The sequence below is a fragment of the Atheta coriaria genome, unplaced genomic scaffold, assembly GCF_025399875.1.
Source record: "Atheta coriaria isolate IRGN ID8LTWV9N9 unplaced genomic scaffold, Caltech_Dcor_3.1 hic_scaffold_6_pilon, whole genome shotgun sequence".
Taxonomy (NCBI): Eukaryota; Metazoa; Arthropoda; class Insecta; order Coleoptera; family Staphylinidae; genus Dalotia; species Dalotia coriaria.
The window spans coordinates 11265147-11287322 of NW_027045448.1; the positions used below are offsets into that span (position 1 = coordinate 11265147).

The window sequence follows — 22176 nt, forward strand, 5'->3', positions numbered from 1 at the left end:
GTTCTATTGTTGCAAATATAAGTTATAATCGATACAATCGTGTATTTTATAACTTATATCACGATAAAATATAATTTTTCTTTGTTTTCATGCGATTTGTGGCCCCAAATCAACAATAAACAAATAAATCATGGTACTTGAATTTATCGGAATGATATTTTATCAACAAAATGTGAGTGTATGTGACTAAAATGTAATTGAAACTAATCTTAATATTGTCTTTATCTATTCAAATTATCTGTGCGTGAATAAATGAATAACATTTCACGCATTCATAATTTCGCGATTGCATCGTTTGTAGATATTTGTCGTAGGCGTCTGCAACATGTTACGAACATAAATGACACCACAACTCCCAGCTGAAACGAGAGTTAATAATGAGTTGCGGTACTCGTATTACGCGCGTATGAAAATTTGTAGGACGTAACGAGATCGCAATACCTTGCACTGTTGGTGCGCGCGCGCAGTTATTGCCCAACAGTGTAATTTGTAACTTTAATGGAAGTTATGGAAGGCGCAATCGAAGAGTTTTCATAATCGAGAGGCAGAGTGTGTAAACGTCGTCGACGACGACGACGTAATTAGGCTTGACCTAAGACAACAACTTCTCAACGCAGCGCCGTTCTATTCGCTGTTGCTTTAGCAAAAGCAAATGTAACCAAGTCGTAAAGAGTTAAAGAGACTTTTAGGCATATATGTTTGAGAATTGAGATTTGTGTCCCGATGGTAATTTCGAAATCAATCGTCAACTTCGTAACTTTGCGTAGCACAATCGCCAGCAAGGCGCGGAGTGCACTCGCAATGCACCGGTACAAATAATGTAATTGAATGGCGTTTTTGCCATCTTGCCCACTTTGTATTTGGATTAACTAGGGTATTACATACGTTCCTAGTGAGCGTTCGTCTTTCCGCGCAATGCCCAGCCTGCGTGCGTAAACCTACAATCTCGTATAAAAGCTTAAATGTATGACACGGAATTGCGCAACGGTTCATGAGTGTTTCTGTGTGTGTGTGTGTGTTTGTTTCTTGTAGAAGAGCATACCTCAGAAGATGAGGAACGTATGCTTTTGTCGAAAAAGTTAACATTATGTTATCAAGCACGTTTATGCAAGCTTGCAATACGTCACATGACATTTCCATCACAGCTTATTGTGCATTAATCGCTTGATTAGACTCAATTAACACAATTATCGTGCGTCTTAAATGACGATCCGCGACGTAAGTCTCTCGGCAGCAAGAGAACGTCTCTTTCGAATTAAGAAGTAGTTCGAACCAATAAAACACGACCGCAGCGCGTTGGGTAATCGACGACAACGCGTTCGGACGCCGAGTAGATTGTTAGTTCAGGTCAAACGTTCTTGTCCTGCTTACTTGCCCCGCGGGCTGGTTGTTTGCTTAATTAGTCTGAAATTTCAAAATTTCAACCAATCAATTAGTGATTGTGGCACATTGTAAATAGTAGAGCTGCGCCTGTGCGAGCGCCGTTCCTTACTCCAATTATTCGCCGCGTGTGTTGCAAGTTTCAATTTTTTTGCAATTTGCAAATGTTGTAAATGTGCATTTCTCAATACGTTTCGGCGCCTTGCTCAATATGTGTTGCTACAATCTGTGTAGAAGTTTAGATCCATGGTGCGAAATTAATGTAATAAATTTTATATTAAAGTCTAGAAACAGAAAGATTTTGAGTTCACAGTGAAATGCGGCCATATTTAGATTTCAGTTTTGCAATAATTAAGCCTATTGCAGAATCATATTGCACACGTACATACAAAAACTTTAGTTCTGCTCAACAAAACGCATAAATTGATTTCAGTTTTGTTCAGCTAACTAAAAACTTGCATTTAGAATAATTTCTATATTTACTGGAATTGAGTAAGTGCAATAACCAGTGTGGTGCACTGGTTCAAGCTAAAAGAGGCAACAGGCAAAGCAAGCTTCGTGTACGAAGTACTTAACTTGCTCAGCAGTCTTGAGCGCACACTCTCGCGCATTGTTACATAACGATTATAGTTCACGGCCGCGCGCGGGCACAACTCGTTTTTCTTTATTTATTTCTTTCTTCACCGCGTCTTTTTCTCGCGGTTGTAACGACTCAGCAAGCATGGCTTTCGTCAGCGGTCTTCAAACACACCAAATTGCTCCGCCGCCATTTTATTAATGGCTGCGTACGCCATTATGCATAAAGGTCATTTTTTGGCAATCCGGGATCGTAATAACACGTAAATATTCTGGTTTATTACCGGTATATCTAATAAAATTAGATTTTGTAAAATAGCGGCCATTTGCTGTTCACAAGACCGCGAGCCACATGTTCCGTCCCCATATAATAAAAAGCAGTCACGATTAGCATTATTTACGAGATTATTCAATCGTTAATCTTGAAACAATGCAATTACTCATAACCGTATAGTAATAGCAAATGTACAACTAATCCTGCCACAGTGTTTGTAGCGTTTATCACGATTACTTAGGTGCATTAAGTAACTATGATTGGAATTCTAATACAAATCACGTTATTCGCGCGCGTATTATGTAAAATTATTGCCGCTGGAACCCTTTGTTACTGGAAGCCGTTATTCTATAATTTGAAGGATTGATTTATTGCGCGAGTAAGAGAGTAAGCACCAATTATGTAATAACTTGATAAATTTAATAGATATATCTAAGCTCGCATACATACCGCTATGATGTCATTAATTTCCATATTAATCGTCGCTGATGCGCAGCCATTGGTGGTGAATCGTTGCCCAAACATTTCCCATTCAACCTTGAGCTTAAATTACACATTAAAATTTAACGCTGCGATTTATTGTAAATACTCTACAAATTGTATTTAAATATTTTATTCGTATGTATTTTAAGGCGCTCAGTAATAGTAATAACATCATATAAATATACAAATATAGACAGTATATAAAAGGTTCATTTCTATACAAAATTATTTGATCCTCCGCTGCAATTTTCATCATATTCTTTTTTAAATTTTCATGTATGTACTCGTATGGCACACAAGTTTAGTACATTCGTCTGCCGGTCCATAAAGATGCGCTTCATCTTCTATTTTGTGGCAAACATCACGCCATATAAGTTTGTTTGTTTGTTTGTTTCATTTTCAATAAACATCGATTTAAAACACGAAAAATAATATAAACAATCATCTAACAAAAAAATTAAGATACATTTTGTGCTTGCGCCGTTTGGTATTCTTACGCTCGGCTTAAAAAATTATTTGCTCATTAACTTATCACAGATAGATGCGTCGGGCAAGAATATTGTACGCAGTTGTGCCCTTCGTAGTTCTTTCCTCCTCATCCTCCATTACGTCCACTTACGTTGCTAATTATGTACAACATTGGAAAGCCACTTTATGTTCAAATGGCACTTAATTAAGATACACGCGCTGTGCTTTTGCTTCCGCAAGGAAAACTAGGAGACGAGTTCTCAGTCTGTTTTGTATATTGTCACCGTGTCACACTGTCGTTTCACCACCCTTTCGTTGCAGCGGTTGAAGTTCTCGCGTTAAACGATCGAAATCGTTGTAATACTCGTGATCAGACTCTTCTTCTGAGCCACGTGTTGGATTCGTCACTTCAGGATTCGAGTCAACAAACTCCGATAGCGTAGGAATTCCTAACGTTTGACAAGGGCGCGTATCCAATGGGGTATCATTGCTGAAAATGTACTCGGGATTGTCGATGTTTGTCGTACTGAAGTACACACCTCCGCTGGCACCACTGGTTGAATCTCCTTTTAAATCAGGTTTGAGCTCAACGTAAGGCAGCTGAGCTTGCTGTGGAGAAGGCACGAGATAATCATCCTCGTCGACCGGAAGATCCACTTTCACATTGCCAACTTGCGCTTGGGCGCGTGAAGCTGAATCGTATTCATAAGATCCCAAACCGTCACCACTGTATAATATACTGGAATCATCAGAGGTATCCCGTTTGATTGTTGATGCAACGCTCATCGCTTGAGCAAACCTCAAACGTTCTTGATTCCAATTGTGTTGGTTTTGTGGCGCACAGCTGCCATCAGAGGTTTGTGAGCCATTCGGCCATTTCACTGGGGTGGGTGGAGGTGAAAATGACAAAGCCTGGAATGGAGCCCTCGACTTAGGCTGGTTCTCGTGATAGTCTAAGGTCCCATTATTAGAAATCGATGAAAGAGTTTTGGATATGCTATCAGGTTGATCCTATAAAATAAAATCAAAGTTAATATACGTTAACAATCACAAGATTGGAATAGAATTACCTGATGGGCTACATGTCCACGTCCTAGGTAAACATCACCATCAATGGCCAAATATCGGGGGGGATCGCGCGCCATCCTCGAAAAATCATCCTCCAATTCTCTAAAGCAAGGTCTACTTTCGGCGTCCAGCATCCAACACTTAATCATAATCATGTACACATCTATACTACAAATGGCGGGTTGGGGCAACCGTTCTCCGTTTTCAAGAAGGTCAGGAACATCTCTAGCAGGGACACTATCATAAGGTTTGTCACCGAAAGTAAGCAACTCCCAGACAGTTACACCGAACGCCCACACGTCTGACTTGTGAGTGAATATTCTGTGTTGAATGCATTCTAATGCAAGCCATTTAATGGGCATCTTGCCTCCTGCTGCTTTGTACTCTTCCTCATTGATGTCTAACAATTTCGCAAGTCCGAAATCAGTAATTTTAACCACTGTTGGAGCTTGAACTAATACGTTTCTTGCGGCAAGATCACGATGAACAAGGCGTTTATCTTCAAGATAGGCCATGCCTCTTGCAATTTGTGTGCAATATGACAAAAGTAGTTTGGATCCGACTTTTTCCCTATGTTTGCGAACAAAGTCGAGTAGGCAGCCCAAAGGCATCAATTGCGTAATGAGCATCATCTGTGAGGTCATGCATACCGCCAATAATTTCAACAAATTTGGATGTTCGACGGTTGCCATAATGTAAGCTTCATCCAGGAGCTCCTTACTGGAGTTGGCACCAGTGTTCTCACGGAGAACTTTAATAGCAACTGGGATCTTGTTACTTTCTTCTTCCGGCACCCAAACGCCCTTGTACACAGTACCAAATGCGCCATATCCAAGAATGCCAGCACGACGAATTTCTGCCTCTTTGATGATTCTTAAACGCGCTAAATTTGGACGAACATTGCTTGGTTTTGAGCAATCATCTTCAATTCCAGTCATAGCCATAGTAATCTTCATGGTTTCTTCCTTTACTTTATTCTTCTTATAGCAGTAACAACCATAACCAATAGCGACACAACTTGCAAGAATTATAATGAAACCTGCTACTACCATGAACCATGGAAGTCTGTTAACGGCTAGCGCGCTTCTGAGGGCAGTTTCTTCCGCAGAACAGTAATGGGTAAGTTGATCAGGCAAGAAACTTCTGGATGGAAAATTTGGTGGGCATTTATCAGCGCAAGTAAACGAGGATGTATTGGACGGCTGACCATCGGGATATATCTTTAGAGTTTGACATGCTACGCAGTGATCCGGCCCCGGACCGGTACATCCTCGACATTCCTTGTCACATTCAACACACATATGCGTTTCGTCGTCGGCATAGTGATCTTGCGGACAATCATCTTCGCACTGTTCACCACGTTTGTAATTTGTGCATTCCTGGCAAACCAACTCGTGGAAACCGTATCCGCTACACTTCTTACAACGAGGGTGACACTTTCTACATATTGTAGCGACTTTCATGCTGTTCTGTTGAGAACGCTGTACCGTCTCATAATAGTAACCATCTGGGCAAGATTCGTCCCGTTGAAGACATACAGTGGTCCCATTCATGATTGCTCTATCGCAAGACTTGCAACCGCCGGTTCCCAGAGCATTGCTGGGACCAGTACAGCCATCGACGCAGTTTTTGTGACATGGACGACAAACTCCCCCGTCAGCATATTTGGTGGCCGGGCATGATGAAACGCAGTATGGACCGTCCTTGTAGTGTTTACAAGTAGTACAGTTGTCAGCGCCTGGTCCAGTACATGAAAATCCGCACTGTTCGTGACATTTCTTGCAGATATTGTTTTCATCCTTATAGATTCTACACGAACAAAATGAAACATTAGTTAAATCACTTTTAAGAGAAAGTGTGTGTTTTATACATACCCTGGCAAAGAATGGCAATTCTGAATACAGGTGCTTCCGTATTTGAAATTTTTACAAGCGAGACACTGAGTCGGTCCAGGACCCCAGCATCCATCTGAACTACACTCCTTATCGCAAACAAGACCTTCCCGAGAGCAACTTTCATCTTGCTTGTTGTTCTTGATCATTGAAACATGATCATTCAAGCGCACAATTTTCTTCCAGTTAATGTTCACCGCGTAGCATAAGTTCATGTTCTCCAAGATAATCACAGTACCAGAGTTAATACTTCTCAGAGATTTCAGTTCTAGAGATTCTAATGAGGTCTTTACTATGAATAATGATGAAAAATATTCGTGCAGATGTCGCCCGCCTATAATTTCCAAATTGCGAAAATATGACAAATTTTTGAAGGCGGAATGATTTCCCTGAATATTAATAAAACCAGTCACTTCTTTTAACGTACTGAACACCTCCAGTTGATCGGGATGCATTGCCGGAATGCGGTCTCCGAAAGTGTAGTTCGCAAAGATATGCTGATAGCCATAGAAAGAATTATCCAAAATTTGAATGGATCCGTCAATGACTGTACACCCGCGGAATGATTCAATATTAAGTGCATGAATGGTGCCATCACCCACAATCGGACAAGTTTTCGGACAGGGCCCGTCACAAGGAACGCACTCGCCGTTGGTCGCCTTTTTGTTCGGCGGACACGTCCGTACACAAGCGCCACTGTCTTTAAGTAAATGTTCCGGACACTTTTTCACACACGTTGCACCATAGGCATACTTCCCGTTGGGATTCGGCTCCCATGAGTACGTGGTAGGATTGTAAATCTGCATCGGGGGGCATTCCTGCGTACAAACACCTTCGTCATAGAAGTTTTTGCAGGCAAGACAATCACTCTGTTTAGGTCCAGTGCATCCACCAGCACAGAAGAGATGACAGCATTGACGCGGCTCGGATCCAAAACATCTCCCCTGGTAACACTGCGGACTACAATACTCCTTTGAGAATTTCTGGCAGTTTTCAGGACCATCACCCCAACATCCTACAGAGCAATCACTGTGACACGGACTGCATTCTCTCTCCGGAGAAGTGAAATTGTAAACGTATACGTAGGAACCAGCTGGATCACTGATGATCTCATCCCAATTAATTGTCTTTATGTGACATAAGTTGTAGTTGTTGAAGAGGCCAATACTACCACTCAGAACGTCTCTCAATGCGGGTAGTTCCAACGTAAACATTTTGGATAGAGTCACAAGCAGTGAAAATTCTTTATCATGAACATGTAACTTGAATAAAGTCCGACCGCGGATGATCTGAAGTCGCGGAAGTACAATTTTACGAATGTCCACGTGTGAAATGAGGACATAACCGGTGACTTCCCGAATATATTGCAGAAAACTAAGATCGAGATCCTCATCCTGCAGCCATGTCAATTCCAGATTGCCGTCGACGTAGGTGCAGTTCGTAAAGCGCTCCTTCATGTTGCGATAGTGGTGGTCCCGATTGGAGGGTACCGACATGCGACCATTCGTACCAATGCATACTGAAACGTTGAATACACACATGAGCATTGTTTTGCATAGCAGGAACAAAAGAAAAACAATCCGGCGCATAACTATCATTATTATAAACAGGCAAAAACCTCTTTTTAAAAATTTCATACGAAAAACTAAAAATACATGTCATGGCGGCGTTATGTTCACGTACACCATACGTGCGGCACGGCATATGAACAACGGCGCCTCGGGCCGAAATCCTGTTTTACGACTTTTGCTCTTGCCGTGCGCTCTCGCGGGGCCGCTCACTAATAACGTTTATTAATCCTCTCGTTGTTGCGCGCGGCGAGAGCGCGAGCGAGAGCAAAGTCGGGTCACATTCTGCGATCTCCAAAGAGCCTACCTATGCCAGGCACACCGTGCACGCTGCCGGCGACGAATTCCATCAGAGTTTCTACATTTACCATCCTGCTTGCGCACAGCATCTCCTGCGAGTGTCGCGCGCGCGCGCGTTCACCACACGGAGAGCGTACAAGTGTGTAAACGTTTATTGGGTACCTTTCCGAGAGCTACACCGACATCGCTTTTTGTTTCTAAGCATTACCAAGCACGCGTCATAAAACGAATAAACGTTGGAAGGTCGATGTAATGGATTAAAATCTAATTCGTTGGAAACGCGCTGTGCCCAAAGCACTTAACTCCTAGCAGAGTACCACCAACCGGAGAACTAGCGATAACACAACAAACAAGACGCACATTTTACTTCTTTTTTCCGCTTGACGAGGAAATATATATGTGCGTTTCGTGTACACAAGTGCAGGTACATATTTGTTTGGCATATTTGCATCAGTCCTGCTCGAATTAAACATTGCGCGCGCGCCATACCCGATTTCGTAGGCAACCGAAAGTGCGACGCGTAGGTATGGTATTCAAGGCGAACCACCTGGTACCACCTTACCGACGCTTTGCAAAAATATAATAATCGCAAATATTATGACGCCTTTTATGGTATAGTTGTTCTCGGAAATGTTATTGCGGCATGCGGTCGTTTCTAGAACGAGCGAGAACGCGTTAAACATTGCCTAAGCAGATCGCGCGTGCGCACACGGCGTACGCTATGTTTTGAGCGCGCGCGCGGCTTTGCAGGAATTTCACGAACACCCGAAGTTGAACGGTACACACGAAAAACACTTGCGGCACTTCTTGTCGAACGCACGCGTTCCAGCGATGCTTTCGAAGACGCTCCGAAGACCGCAACATAAATTAACATAAATTCATCTCTGTCGAGAGTTGGCACTACTTTTTATGTTAATTTATGTTCGGTTTTTACTTGTTTGTTTCGGCGATGACGCCGCTGAGTGTTCCGCGAAGAACACCTTGGTCGCTAACAAGTTGTGCGGTAATGTATGCAAAACTTAGTCACTTAGTTAAACTTCACAGTTATACATATTTTTGATAATCAAATATTTTGAATAATTTGCTAGGTTTTAAAATTCCAACACGACTTTTTGGATGCCCAAAAATTCAAGAATTTAAACTCCTCTTGTTCTAATATTAATACAGCTTAAGTTATTTTTTAAGCGTTGCATGATTCTGAGAAGCCGGTAAAATCCCAACTTCAAGCCATGTCAAACTTGTTTCTTGTGTGTTTGTGTTAATTGTTTAAACAATCAATATTCGATGTTTGCAGTTGATTCTTCTCCGTACTGTCTGTGTTTGCACTTACTTTTTCCGCTGATAAACTCAGCATCCAAATGATTTGTTTTTCGATTTTTGGAGTCCGCCTTGTGATACAGCTGGAGTTGAGATGAATTGCCGTGCGGTTTGTAGAAGGCGGCGGCTGTATCACCCAACGCACTTCTGCCGCCATGGGAATGGCCGAGTTTATTAGGCTTGCGCCCTTTGCCTGCTGCATCAACGCCATCTTGCAACGTTACAACAAGCAAAATAACCACCCAGCAACCCCACAGTCCACCTTTGTTGCATATCAGCAACATGGCGACTATTTACAGCCGCCTCTCGTCACATGATCGCCATATTGTCATTTAAACAATAATAATGTCTTCTTAGGCGTTGCGTAAGTGCTGAAAGTTATTTACGACTTATTTTCACACCATCCACACCAAGAGAATCAAGTTACACTGTTCAGTAAATATTTTGGGAGTTTTTCTTTTCATGTGCGACAAAACAAAAGCGAATAGAAATCAACATAAGTTGTGTACGTTTCGTGCACGTACATATCGTCATCGAATGTGTTGTATACGTGCTCTTAAGAGCTAAGCAATGTGGCCTTGTTGAAAACATCAACCATAACTTAGTGATAAGTTATTCGTTGGTGAAAAAACACTTTGCGTTTTCTGTGTAACGAAGAATTCGATACTTTGGCGGTTATTTTTTATTTTTATTTTCTGTTTTCAAACTACTGCGGGCCGGCGATAACGAAATCTCGCCGCACGAAGCATTCATCCGAGAATTCCTGGCGAAGTAAAACGAGCCGGAGCGCGCGCTATCACGCTGTGCGTGTGCGTCGTGCAGAGCCGCGGAATGATGGCAGCGCAATGGCGGCGTGCTCACGAACTCGGCGCGCACGAAGATCACGACACCGCTCGTGATGGAAACAAACGAGCCATTGGCCAAGACAATGCCTTGAGTAATTTCAACGCGATCACAAGCGACTAACTCGCGAAAATTTCGTATATTCGAACTTTTTCAGCTTTTCACTCAGGACAATAATAAACATCAAAAAAGCAGAAGGCAGAAGTGTCAAAAGTCAAACATCACTTAACTTCACAAGTTACTATCGACGATACAAGAGCGTTTGCAACAAAAGAGCTTTTAAAAAGAAAACTATGTAGGATACACCTATTGGTCGGGAGGATGACGCCGTGTGTACCTTTTCTCAGACTCGGAGATGATTGACGTTCGAAGGTATGCTGCGGCTGGCGTCAAAAGAATAGGGTGGTTCTGGCCACAACAGCGATAGCATAAAACCCTCTTCACGTGGAACAAAACAGCCCATCGAGATATATCGAACGGTGTAATTTGCGTCCCAGCAAGAGGGCACACCTCGGGAGGGCTCCTCTCCTGACCGCTCATCAAACTATATTTTAACTTCTTTTTATCAATATTTTGCATTTTTTTAATCTTACCTATATCCAAAAATGCCCCGAGTCAAAATGTTAAAAATAAAACATGGCCGCCAATGTAGAGAATGTAGAAAGAGAGAATCGAACACGAGCTCGAACAAGGAGAATCAAAGCACATCGGAGGCGCATTATCAAACTTTAATCTATAATCACGAGTCACGAGCTACGTGCAGTGCGCAAGCAGAGAAGTACAGAATCGGCATTATTATCTGGCCGTAATAACACGGTGGAGCAGCACGCTGCTGGCCAGCTAGCCAAGAGTTAAAAGTCGAGTCAGCGAAGAGCTCGAGCGTGCGCTGAGGTTGAAGGACCGCGCCTTTGGAAGATGTAACTCTACACAACACACTCTCCAGACATAGGTACCTAGCAACAACAAACAACCAAATTGAAGTCGCAGAAAATAAAAAATAAGAGTTTAAATTTTCGGATAAGCAAAAAACTGAGTTGTTTACAATTTCTTTTTATGTCGTTGCATTTGCGCGTTGGCCGCATGTGACTTAAGTGTGTATTGGTCGCGTCCGTATGTGACGCAAGAAAGCAAAACGTGGTAGGTGTAGATTTCACCGCTAGCGCTCCTACTATCCAAACCTACACGTTCTCTTGCAAGAAGTAGGTACCACACGACAAACAGCTAGAGTTACTCTTACTGCATTACCGCTCAAATAATAGACGAAACGCCATTTGACTCAGCTGCGCGCGCAGCCGCAACAAGATAGTTCTGGAATCATTTGAATGCATACACGTCGCACATGGTACGAAAATTGCAGTCGCACGGACGGAAAACGATGATTTTGTTGTCAACGATTAAATTCGTACTAATTTAGCTCGAAATTGCCGCACGTACGCAAGACTAACGTCAAATTATAATCCAGGCTGAGACAGTAGCGAATGTTGCAGTAGAAAAATACGCTGTTTATAATGAGGGAATACTCATGATAATCAAATTATCCTGCTGGACATTGGCAAAGAAGAAGCAGCACGAAACAATGCGCAAATTGCGATTCGTGGTAATGTTCAACGCTTATCGCTTGCATCTCTTCGTTTGTTGTTGTTGTTGGAAGCGAGAGGACATCGGGACATGCGGGACATTCCTGACTATTTCGCGCCGAAGGAATTCAACAAAGACCCGCGGCATACCGGTGCTATTATATTGTCCAGCGCTTCGAGATCGCAATACGCGCCGCGAAGGAACAAAATAAATAATCGTCGCTTTCGAGTCGCAAATCGAAGCGGTCGAACGCAGGAATATTCGAGAAATGCAACGGGCATTCCGCGACCCCGTGCGACGCGCTTTGAAACAAAGAACCGAAACAAGGCGACTTCTTTTCGTATTTAACGATCGAAACTAGAACTCGCGATTTGTGCGGATGTCCATTGTTATTGTGCGCATAAATTCAGAACGCGCATTTCTTGCATATATCGGTAAACACACGTGAATTGTGCCGACAAGCGCGCGCCATGCGTTGCAGTCACTTTTCAATACCTGGCAATTAAATCGCCTTGACGTACTGGTACACCCCCGTGGTGTCCGACCATACCGGGCGCTTGCTCCGAGCACCTTTCGGCTCAAATTATACATCTTGCACCTTTTTCCTACCTTCCAACTACGGGCAAAGCGCAACAATACCCATGGTTAGCCCGGCCATTTAAATCATGCTGACTTCTCGACCTTCAACTAATCATAAAAACGGGAGGGGTGCCTAACACCAAGTGTATACGTAAAACCCTCATCAAATATATCCTACACCACATTAAACTCTCAGTATATTCACAGGTTAAAGCAGGTAAATTTGTGTTCGACCCCCTTTTCGACTAAAACACTTGTTTAGCGTGTTCAGTATTTAATTATAGGTATCTTGTGTTTTTTTCGGCGTAAAAGTTAAAAATTCGAAAATTTTAGTTCTCAGATGAGTAACACACGCATTGAAGTCTCCGTCAAGTCACAGTGGCACACATTTTTGCGCAGTTTTGAATCCGTGCGGTGGCATTGTGCGAACAGATGTACAAGCAATAGCGTAATCATAATTACTCAGCAACATACGCGCGCGCATGAACAACATTGTGCAGCGCAGCACCTAGTTTTGTTTCCAGCAAACAACGCCGGCTCACACATCTCTCTGTGCACTCAGAAAAACCACCGAGAAACAGAAACAAACGTGGGAGTGCACGTCCGAGATGCAAGCGTGTGAGTGAGCTTGTGATCGCCGCACGATTACCATTCTATGAATCTAGCGCTAGCGCAGAGCTACAAAAAAACGAAAGAAAGAATGAAAAATCTGTAGGAAGTTTACGTGCAGCAACAACGCACACACAAGCTATCCCACGTACGTTCATTCTCTGGACGTACTTGATTTGATTTGACGTTAGATGTTTTGAATGAAACCTTCGACCAACTGGCGAACAACAACAACAACAACAACTGGTGTAAACCGTCTGCCTTTGCGGCGTGTTGTTGGAGCAAATGTTTCGTAAAAACGGAAATTCTCAATTGCACCAAGCAAGTCGTGCGCGGGGAACACAATCGAGGCTGCAATTATAAACTCTTTCTTGATTACACATTATTATCGTTTGAGCCGCCGAGTGTTCGAGCGCCGGTCGCGAATAGAAAGTAGTCGCATTGGGATTCGTTCCTTCCTTTTTGCTTTTCGCCAAAGCAAAGACAACAACAAGCCTCAAAGCGTCAACAACTCTCTCGATTCGCGCGAGTCGAAGAACTCTCGCACGGATATGGATGACTTCTGATTTCGGTTTTGTTTTCGCACTTAGAAATATGTTTCTCCCATGATTGTTATTATCAACAACAAGAATGTGGATAATATTGAACTGAACAGTGTTCTACTTGTATTCAAAACATTCACATACCAACTGTTCCCCTCTGTCAAGCAAGCTGCAAAGATAATATCCGCGCGTATCCTTTAAATCCTGAACTGTCACTTCATTTATATTATGCACAGATGCAACAAATTCCACAAACACACAGCGTATGCGCACGCTGATTTTAAAACTAGTTGTTTGCTAGGGCGATGGCGCGAGTTTACAACTCAGTGTGTGTAGGCAACAAACAAGCACACAGCGCGCATGCACACACGTCTTGGCGATGCGACTTTAGCCAGGTAACTAAAGTCAGCGTCGCGCATTTGGCCGCGCGGAGAGTCGTAGCAGGTAACTCGCCGTCGGAGAGCTGGGCTCTCTTGCTCACGATACACCACTACAACCACACGATAAACAACAGACTTAAGATACTCTCGCGCGGGATTGTGTGTGTGTGCAAGCCCGAAGAAACCTAAGAACTAAAGTCAAATATCTCTCCAAACTCCGCACGCTCCGAACTGAGAGTCGAGTAAAGTTAGAGCTGGGATAAGCAAAAGCCACAAGTCTAATGTAATAACAACAATCATGGCCTACTTCTTGCTCGCGCACAATTTCGGCAGCAACGGAATTTTATGAGGAAGCACATCCGAGGTATGGCTCGACGCGAATTCCGCACGCATCCGAATCACATGATCCTTTGTCGATTAATTAACCGCTTTTGTTTTTACTGTTTCGTCGATTCCAATTAATGTAATTTCCAACAACACGCTATTTGACGACAAACGTTTTTGTTTACCAAGCGCTGCGCAAGAAAAAATCTCGCGTCCCAACAAGTATCAAGTCGTATAAACGCTGAGCGAGGGAATAAAACTATATGTACTTCTCTTACTTAATATTTGTTTTTCGCATGGAGCTGCGACTGCGGCGTATAAATGTGGTGACTGATAACACGTTTGGTTTTCGTGTGGAAATTACATGCATTCAACCAACGGTCGTTGTGTTTGGAATCTGAGGCACGAAATATCGTAACTAAAAACTGTAACTATAACACACATCAGCATCTTTTACGGAGCACGTCACGAACGCCCGCTAAGCTTAGAAGCATTCCTTTTTACATTATAATAAACGCGAACTTATGATAGTGGATGCGTGTTCGCGATGTACATTTTATGCGCATATCGCAAATAATAATGGCAATAATGCACCGATAAAATACGAGCGCGTTGCTGGCTCGCGCTGCGCGTGTTTTAACTCTCCACCGAACCCCCATACAGTTACTTACGACGCGCGTCCAAAGTGCTCTTTTCTTTGGAGAACCGGCTCGAAGGACGCGCACGCAATCTCCCACATTGGTCCTCGTCCACGCGAGCGATAAGGACGACGCGAATTCAGCCGCAATGCGCAACCGTCGCGCACTTAACGGCCCTGTTACCGAGTGTTGCCGGCTCGTTGGAAACGCGCGCGCGATGGACATTACTCTTTGTCGTTTCCTCGCGCTTTTTTTCGCCCGTCAGTTCGTTTTTTTCCATCCTCTCGCGGCCGTTTCATCTCCGGCTGCGGCGTGCTTTTCGGAGTCTGTGCCGGCAGGGGCCTCGCATTCATGTAATAATTTTGTCAAATTGTCAACGAGGTATTTTTCGTATAATTAAATATAAAAAGAAGCCGGAGTCGCGGCGACCAGCCGTACGAGCGCGAGATATAATAAAAATGTGGTTCTCGCATAGTTTTGGACATACGACCGGTTGGTCGACGAGCGCGGCGCGGAAAGATAACAAACATTGCCAGAATATTCCCCCTTTTTTCGTTGTCTGATAACCGCGCCGCGAGTCGAGAAAAAAGCAGCGCTTTGTCCGCGTCGTTAAAATATTTCGAAAGTTATTTACAATTAACAATATCGGCTCATATCAACCGTCCATTACTGCAGGATACGCATGACTAGGGTTGCCAGACTGAAAACATTTACTTAATATCTTCCCATTTATCATATTTTAAACCTGGTAACCCTAGTCACGACCCTTTGCGTTCCCACTGGAAAGTTATGCTCGACTGCATATTGCAGGAAAATATTTTTTTTACATGACTATTAAACTTTTGAAATGATTTGCTTACATTTGCTTACATGTTTCGGGGCGGTTTTCACCTCGGTGCCTATGCAGTGGTCGACCATCCATAGCAACAGCACGACGTAAACAAACGCACCCGTCGGCGAAGGCATTTTTCTCCTCACAGATCGGCACCGACGATAACGGCGAATATCTTCATGAGTTTCATACGTTTCTGAAACGTTTCGGGCTATGACCCAACCGATCGCCGGGCCTACACTTATCACGCATGAAAATCTTCACAAAGTTGAAAATTTCAGCTTCGAACGACGAGTTTACAAGGCGATGGACACGATTACAGCATGCCGAAAGCAAAGTTGTAAATCGTTGATATTTTACCGTCGTGGTTAAGTCACCTGCAGGGCTAGCATGCAAGAGACGACTGGGTATTGTCAACGCCGAGTCTTCATCTTAAGGAAAATCGAGAATATTAACGATATTCATCGGTATGAATACACAATGTTATCGCAAAAATTCAGGAAAGAAAAATACACACGCATATTGTAATCCCTCATATTGTGCGTAATACCTACAGCGTGTCTCAAATATACAAACAAGATGGATTCAGAAGCAGTAACATTTCTTATTTCTGCTTTTTACGCATTATATGCGCGCATCTCCGTCGTTTTTGAGGCCACAAAATTGTTAACAATTTTAATATGCACACTTTTACTTGTTGTTTGTATATTTGAAACACGCTGTACAATCTTTCAGTTTGCATCGAGACGAATTGAATATTTAAACATGATCGATATTATCGACTGGTATTGATAAGAACCTGTTTGATCTTGAATTTATGCGCAGGGTGTTATGAGCGTATCATTTATGGTTTATTTATGTTTATTGCACATTACTTGGATTTTTGAGTTAGAAATATTGTGTATTTAGTTTTAGTTTTATATTCTATTACCATTTATTATTTTATTGAAATTTCCCGGCCGAAGGGTACGGTTTGTACAGACCTACCGCACATTAGCATAAACATTATAAGGGTCAATGACCCGAGCGGCTACCCTTGGTCCTTCTTTCTAGTGTATTTTACGATAAGTTTAGTTTAAGATTATTAGTGCTAAAATTATTTAGTCTTAGCTCAACCTCGGTGGAGTTCGGTCAGCCTTATGAGCCAGAAGTAGAGTTTGTAATTCGCCTCTTGGTCAATATTTTGTAAATAAAGACTTAGTAGAATCTTTGGCTCAGTTCTTCTTTCCGAAAGAAATAATAAGTTAGAAGAATCGGGTTGTCTGAAGAGCAAAGGCTCACAACATCATCCCTAACATTTTGGTGACAGCGGCGGCGGATCTCGTGTGCATACAACAACGCATGCGAATTCAACAGCCATTTGACGGAGGGTATCATCATCATAAGAAGAAATCAAGAAGAACAGCTGAAGCGAGGAAACGAAGTCTCTTCAATTCCATTCAATCCAGCGTTCAACGGTCGATGGTTGTTAAAATGTTCATGTAAGTGGTTCACATTGTTTGAGTTTCTCTATCGATTCGAACTACCCCGAATATAATAATAATAAAAATAATAATAATAATAATAATAATAATAATAATAAAATCAAAGAGTAAATAAATAAATATCAAAAATGGCCAATAACGCATTTAGTGAAAAAGATTTATTAGGATATATCGATGCATTTGACGGGAAAGATGTCTCAAAATTAGACACATTTATTAATCAAGTGAATATTGCCTTAAACTTGTTAGCAGAAGATAGAAGAAGTAATTTCATCGATATAATAATTGGTTTTAAAATCACAGGCGACGCATTAGAAAGAGTCAGAACCTTCGAGTTTGATACATGGGACGAATTAGTATTAAAATTGACTCAAAATTTTAAACAAGTGACAAAATCAATTCCTACACTAATAAACGAAATATCAAACTGCAAACAACGTAGTAATGAAAATATTGACGCGTATGCAAGCAGAATAAAATCCCTAAGAACTCAATTTCTGAGAATTGCCGAAAGAGGTGATCAAACAATAGAAACGATTTGTGTAAATGGGTTTAAAAGAGGGCTATTAAATTTTAAAATACAAAACCAGCAATGCGTTTTGTATTTTGTATTTATTGCGAGATTGGTCTTACACAAGGTGGAAGAATTAATTATTTTAATAAATTAAATTGTAATATTTGTGGGAGAAATAATCATAGTACAAACCAATGCAGGTTTCAGAGAAATCACATAAAATGCGAAATTTGTAATAGAAATAACCACCAAACCCATCAATGTAGGTTTAATAGAAACCATCAAAGTTTTACACAAAGTATTAATTATGGACAAGGGCCAAGTAACCAAAATAATTATGGAAATAGACAAAATACGTTTAGACACCAAAACAACTTCAGTCAAAGTAACAACAATAATTATCAGAGAAATTATCAAACCGTCGGACAAAACAATAATCAGGGAAGTAATCAAAGGAATCTCCAAAATACATCAAACAACAGAATAAATCGCTTGACAAATCCGGGAAACGAGGACTCTCCAACTGTGCAGGTCAGTTCGGAGAACAACCAATAAACCCTGTATTAAAAGGCAGTACACAGATTGAGGGTGATAGTATTTTAAATGATAATATTGGGAACATAATCAAATAGTTGACAAACAAAATATAACGCAAGAAGAGCAAACTAATATTGTAGGAGTAGCAAATGTTCAAATAAGAACACTGGGTTCGTATTGTTTAACACCAAAGATAGATTCCACGAATTTTTCATTTAAGTTCCAAGTTGTTCCAGACGAAATTAATATTCCCTTTGATGGAATTATTGGAAGGGATATTATCTCACAATACAATGGTGTAATATCATACCAAGACCAAACATTTAAATTAAATGATTACATATTTAAATTACATACAGTCGATGCTTCTAATTTGATTTGCGTGCCACCTAGATGTGAAATAATAACTAAAATTAAGTGTATTTCTCAAGATCAAACAATTTATTGCCCCAAATTCAGATTTAATGAGGAAGTAATAACCAGTGAATGTTTGACAAATATAAAAAACAATGAATTTAAAATTGCAATCATAAACTTATCAGAAAAGGAATATATGATAGAAAATCCATCTATTGAATTTGAACCAGTAAATATTGACGAAACGGAAACAAATTTAAATATTTTTAATTATAGCGAGGTAAACGTGTTACAAAGAGTTGAGCAGATAAAGAATTCTATTGATGTTTCCAAACTAAATTCAGAAGAAATCGAATCTATTTATAAATCAATCATAGAATATGAAGATATAGTACATTTGCCAGGTGACAAGCTCAGTCACACGGACGCAACGAATCACAGAATAACAACAAGTGATAACGCACCAATATTTGTGAAACCCTACAGACTGCCACATACGCAAAAGCAAATTATAAATAACAAAATTACCGAAATGCTCAATGACGATATTATAGAACACAGTCAATCGCCATATAATGCGCCACTACTACTAATACCAAAGAAGTCCAATAAAACAGGAGAAATTCAATACAGAGTAGTGATAGACTTTAGAAAGCTTAACGATAAAACAACAACAGATGTTTATCCATTACCGAATATTACAGACATTTTGGATCAATTGGGACGTTCAAAATATTTTACGACTCTAGATTTACCAAGCGGATATCATCAAGTACCTTTGCACGTAGATGATAGAGAAAAGACAGCGTTCAGTACCGACTCAGGACATTTTCAGTACAAAAGAATGCCACAAGGACTTAAGAACTCGAGTGCAACATTTCAAAGATTAATGAACTCAATACTATCAGGTTTAATTGGAATAAAGTGTTTCGTTTATGTAGATGATATTGTTGTATATGCAAATACACTGGTAGATCATGAAAAGAAAATTATAGAAGTGCTACAAAGATTTAGAGAAAGTAAATTAAAGATTAACATAGAAAAATGTAAATTCTTGCAGAAGGAATGTGTATTTTTAGGTCATGTTATTACGGAAAATGGCATTAAGCCGGATCCAAATAAAATAAAAGCGGTGATAAACTTTAAAACACCACAAACGCCTAAAGACGTAAAATCATTCCTTGGTCTTGTAGGATATTATAGGAAGTTTATTAACAATTTTTCAAAAATAGCGTATCCCTTGAACTCACTGTTAAAAAGAATGTCAAATTTGTTTGGACCCTGAATGTGAAATAGGATTTAACGAATTAAAACAGGCAGTAACTACAGAGCCAATCTTAATCTATCCACAATTCGATAAACCATTTATTATAACATGTGACGCGAGCAAAAAAGGGCTAGGAGTAATATTATCACAAGGCGAAATTGGAAGTGATAAACCGATAGCATTTGCAAGTAGATCACTAAATACGGCTGAAATAAATTACTCTACTACTGAAAGAGAGATGAAGGCAATTTTATTCGGAATCAATCATTTTAGGCCATACATATATGGAACCAAATTTACAATTGTGACTGATCATAAGCCTCTATCACAAGTATTCAGAGTAAAGGATCCAGGAGCCAGACTCTTAAAATACCGATTAAGGTTAGCCGAATATGACTGCACGATAGTTTACAAAGAAGGTAAAGCAAACACCAATGCAGATGCACTAAGCAGAATTTATGCAACTCAAACCAGAGAAATAGACGGTTACCTAGAATTTGAAAATTATACGAAATACAAAATCATAACTAATCCAAACATAATTGAGCAAGCACTTATAACAGAAAATGAATTAGATAGAAATGCAAACGTTATTTTTATACCTAGGAAACCGAACATTAACAGCAACGAATTACAAATTTTAGACAGAAAATTCAACTTATTTTTTGAAATCGAACAAAAGAATCCCAGTTTAAATGACATACTTGTTTTGAATAATATAAGCAGTAAATATAAAAACAAACTAATATGCCTTATATACAAGGAATACGAAGTTGACACCGACGATTACGAAGAACTATGGATAGTATTAAACAAATTGGTAAACGTTTTACAAGAAATGAATTTAAAAGAAATAAACTTAATGACAATAAAGAATAATAGAAATTTCAAATGGGAAAAAATTAGACCAGTTCTTAGATACTTAATCAAAAATGTGAAAGTAGTAAATTATGACACGATAATTGAAGAATCCGACAGTATTACCGAAGAACAGAAATTAGAATTAATACATGAGTATCATGATTCACCCACTGGAGGACACCAAGGTGCAAGTAGAACCTATAAACGCATGAAGCAAAAATACAGTTGGAAAAACATGAAAGAAGATATCCAAAAATATATCAAGAAATGTGATAGTTGCCAAAGAAACAAAATAACTACAAAGCCGATCAAGATGCCGTTAGTAATCACCAGTACATCTTCGCAGCCATTCGAAAAGATTTATTTGGATATTGTAGGACCATTAACATGTAGTCAATCAGGAAATAAATACATTTTAACGGCACAAGACGATCTAACAAAGTATTCAATAGCAATGACTATACCCGACCAGGAAGCAAAGACAATTGCAAAGCAACTAGTAAACAATATAATATGTAAATATGGAATTCCAGATTTTGTTTTAACCGATCAAGGTACTAACTTTTTGAGCAAATTATTTAAAGAATTATGCAAACTTTTGAACATACATAAATTACAAACAACGGCATACCACCCGCAGACAAATGGAGCATTAGAGAGATCACATCGAACATTAGCGGAGTATTTAAGACATTTCTGTACAAAAAATCAAACAGATTGGGACGAATTTGTGCAAACAGCCATGTTTACGTATAATACCACCCCACACACAGCAACGGGACACACACCATTTAACTTACTATTTGGTTATGAAGCTAAATTGCCTTCGGCTATAACGAGGAAACCCCAACCTCTTTATAATTATGATGATTATGTCCTAAATTTGCGTTCAAAAATGCAAGAAATTAGAGAATTTGCAAAATCAAACATAGGAAAATCTAAAATTAAAGCCAAACAGAATTATGACAGACATAGTAACGTCAAAGTATTTTGTGTCGGAGACCAGGTACTTATGAAAACTGAGGCAATAAAACAAGGTTTATGTAGAAAGTTACATCCATTGTGGAATGGGCCGTACACCATTGTGACAAAACATTCTGATGTAAACTACACGATCCGAGTTGGAAAAAGGACACAAAAAGTGCATGCAAATAGACTGAAAATGTATAGAATCTAGAAAAAAAAAACAATTAGTATATATCAAACTAATAATAAAAATAATAGTAATAATAATAATAATAATAATAATATAAGATCCTTTAGACTATATATGAGATAACTATATAAGATAAATCAAAGGTTGCAGATTAACAATTTTAATAATAACGGTTCTGGAATTCATTACCATCAGCGCATAGATGACACTAAACAACAATATTTAAACATTAATGCTGAAGATCTAGCAATGTGCATAGAAACAACCAAATTTCACAGAATTTGCAGACAATCAAATCCCATTCTATTTACACACAATCATAATAATTGTGAAATCGCATTATTTAATA

General features: G+C 40.2%; 1 protein-coding gene across 3 annotated transcripts in view; it reads right to left on the reverse strand.

Annotated features, from left to right (window-relative positions):
• Window positions 1-2827: 2827 nt before the first annotated feature.
• Window positions 2828-22176, reverse strand: part of Egfr (epidermal growth factor receptor) — a 33764-nt gene continuing 14415 nt past the window's right edge. Inside the window, exons 1-5 of one of the 3 annotated variants that reach the window (XM_065304277.1) lie at window positions 13622-13899; window positions 9340-9697; window positions 6124-7660; window positions 4252-6058; window positions 2828-4192 (exon numbers count right to left, since the gene is read on the reverse strand). In XM_065304277.1, coding sequence (XP_065160349.1) covers window positions 3470-4192; window positions 4252-6058; window positions 6124-7660; window positions 9340-9610 — 4338 coding nt within the window. In that variant the 5' untranslated portion in view covers window positions 9611-9697; window positions 13622-13899 and the 3' untranslated portion in view covers window positions 2828-3469. Of the gene's footprint in view, window positions 4193-4251; window positions 6059-6123; window positions 7661-9339; window positions 9698-13621; window positions 13900-15679; window positions 16093-22176 lie in introns of those variants that run through there. The other 2 variants (XM_065304278.1, XM_065304279.1) reach the window with 2 other exon arrangements.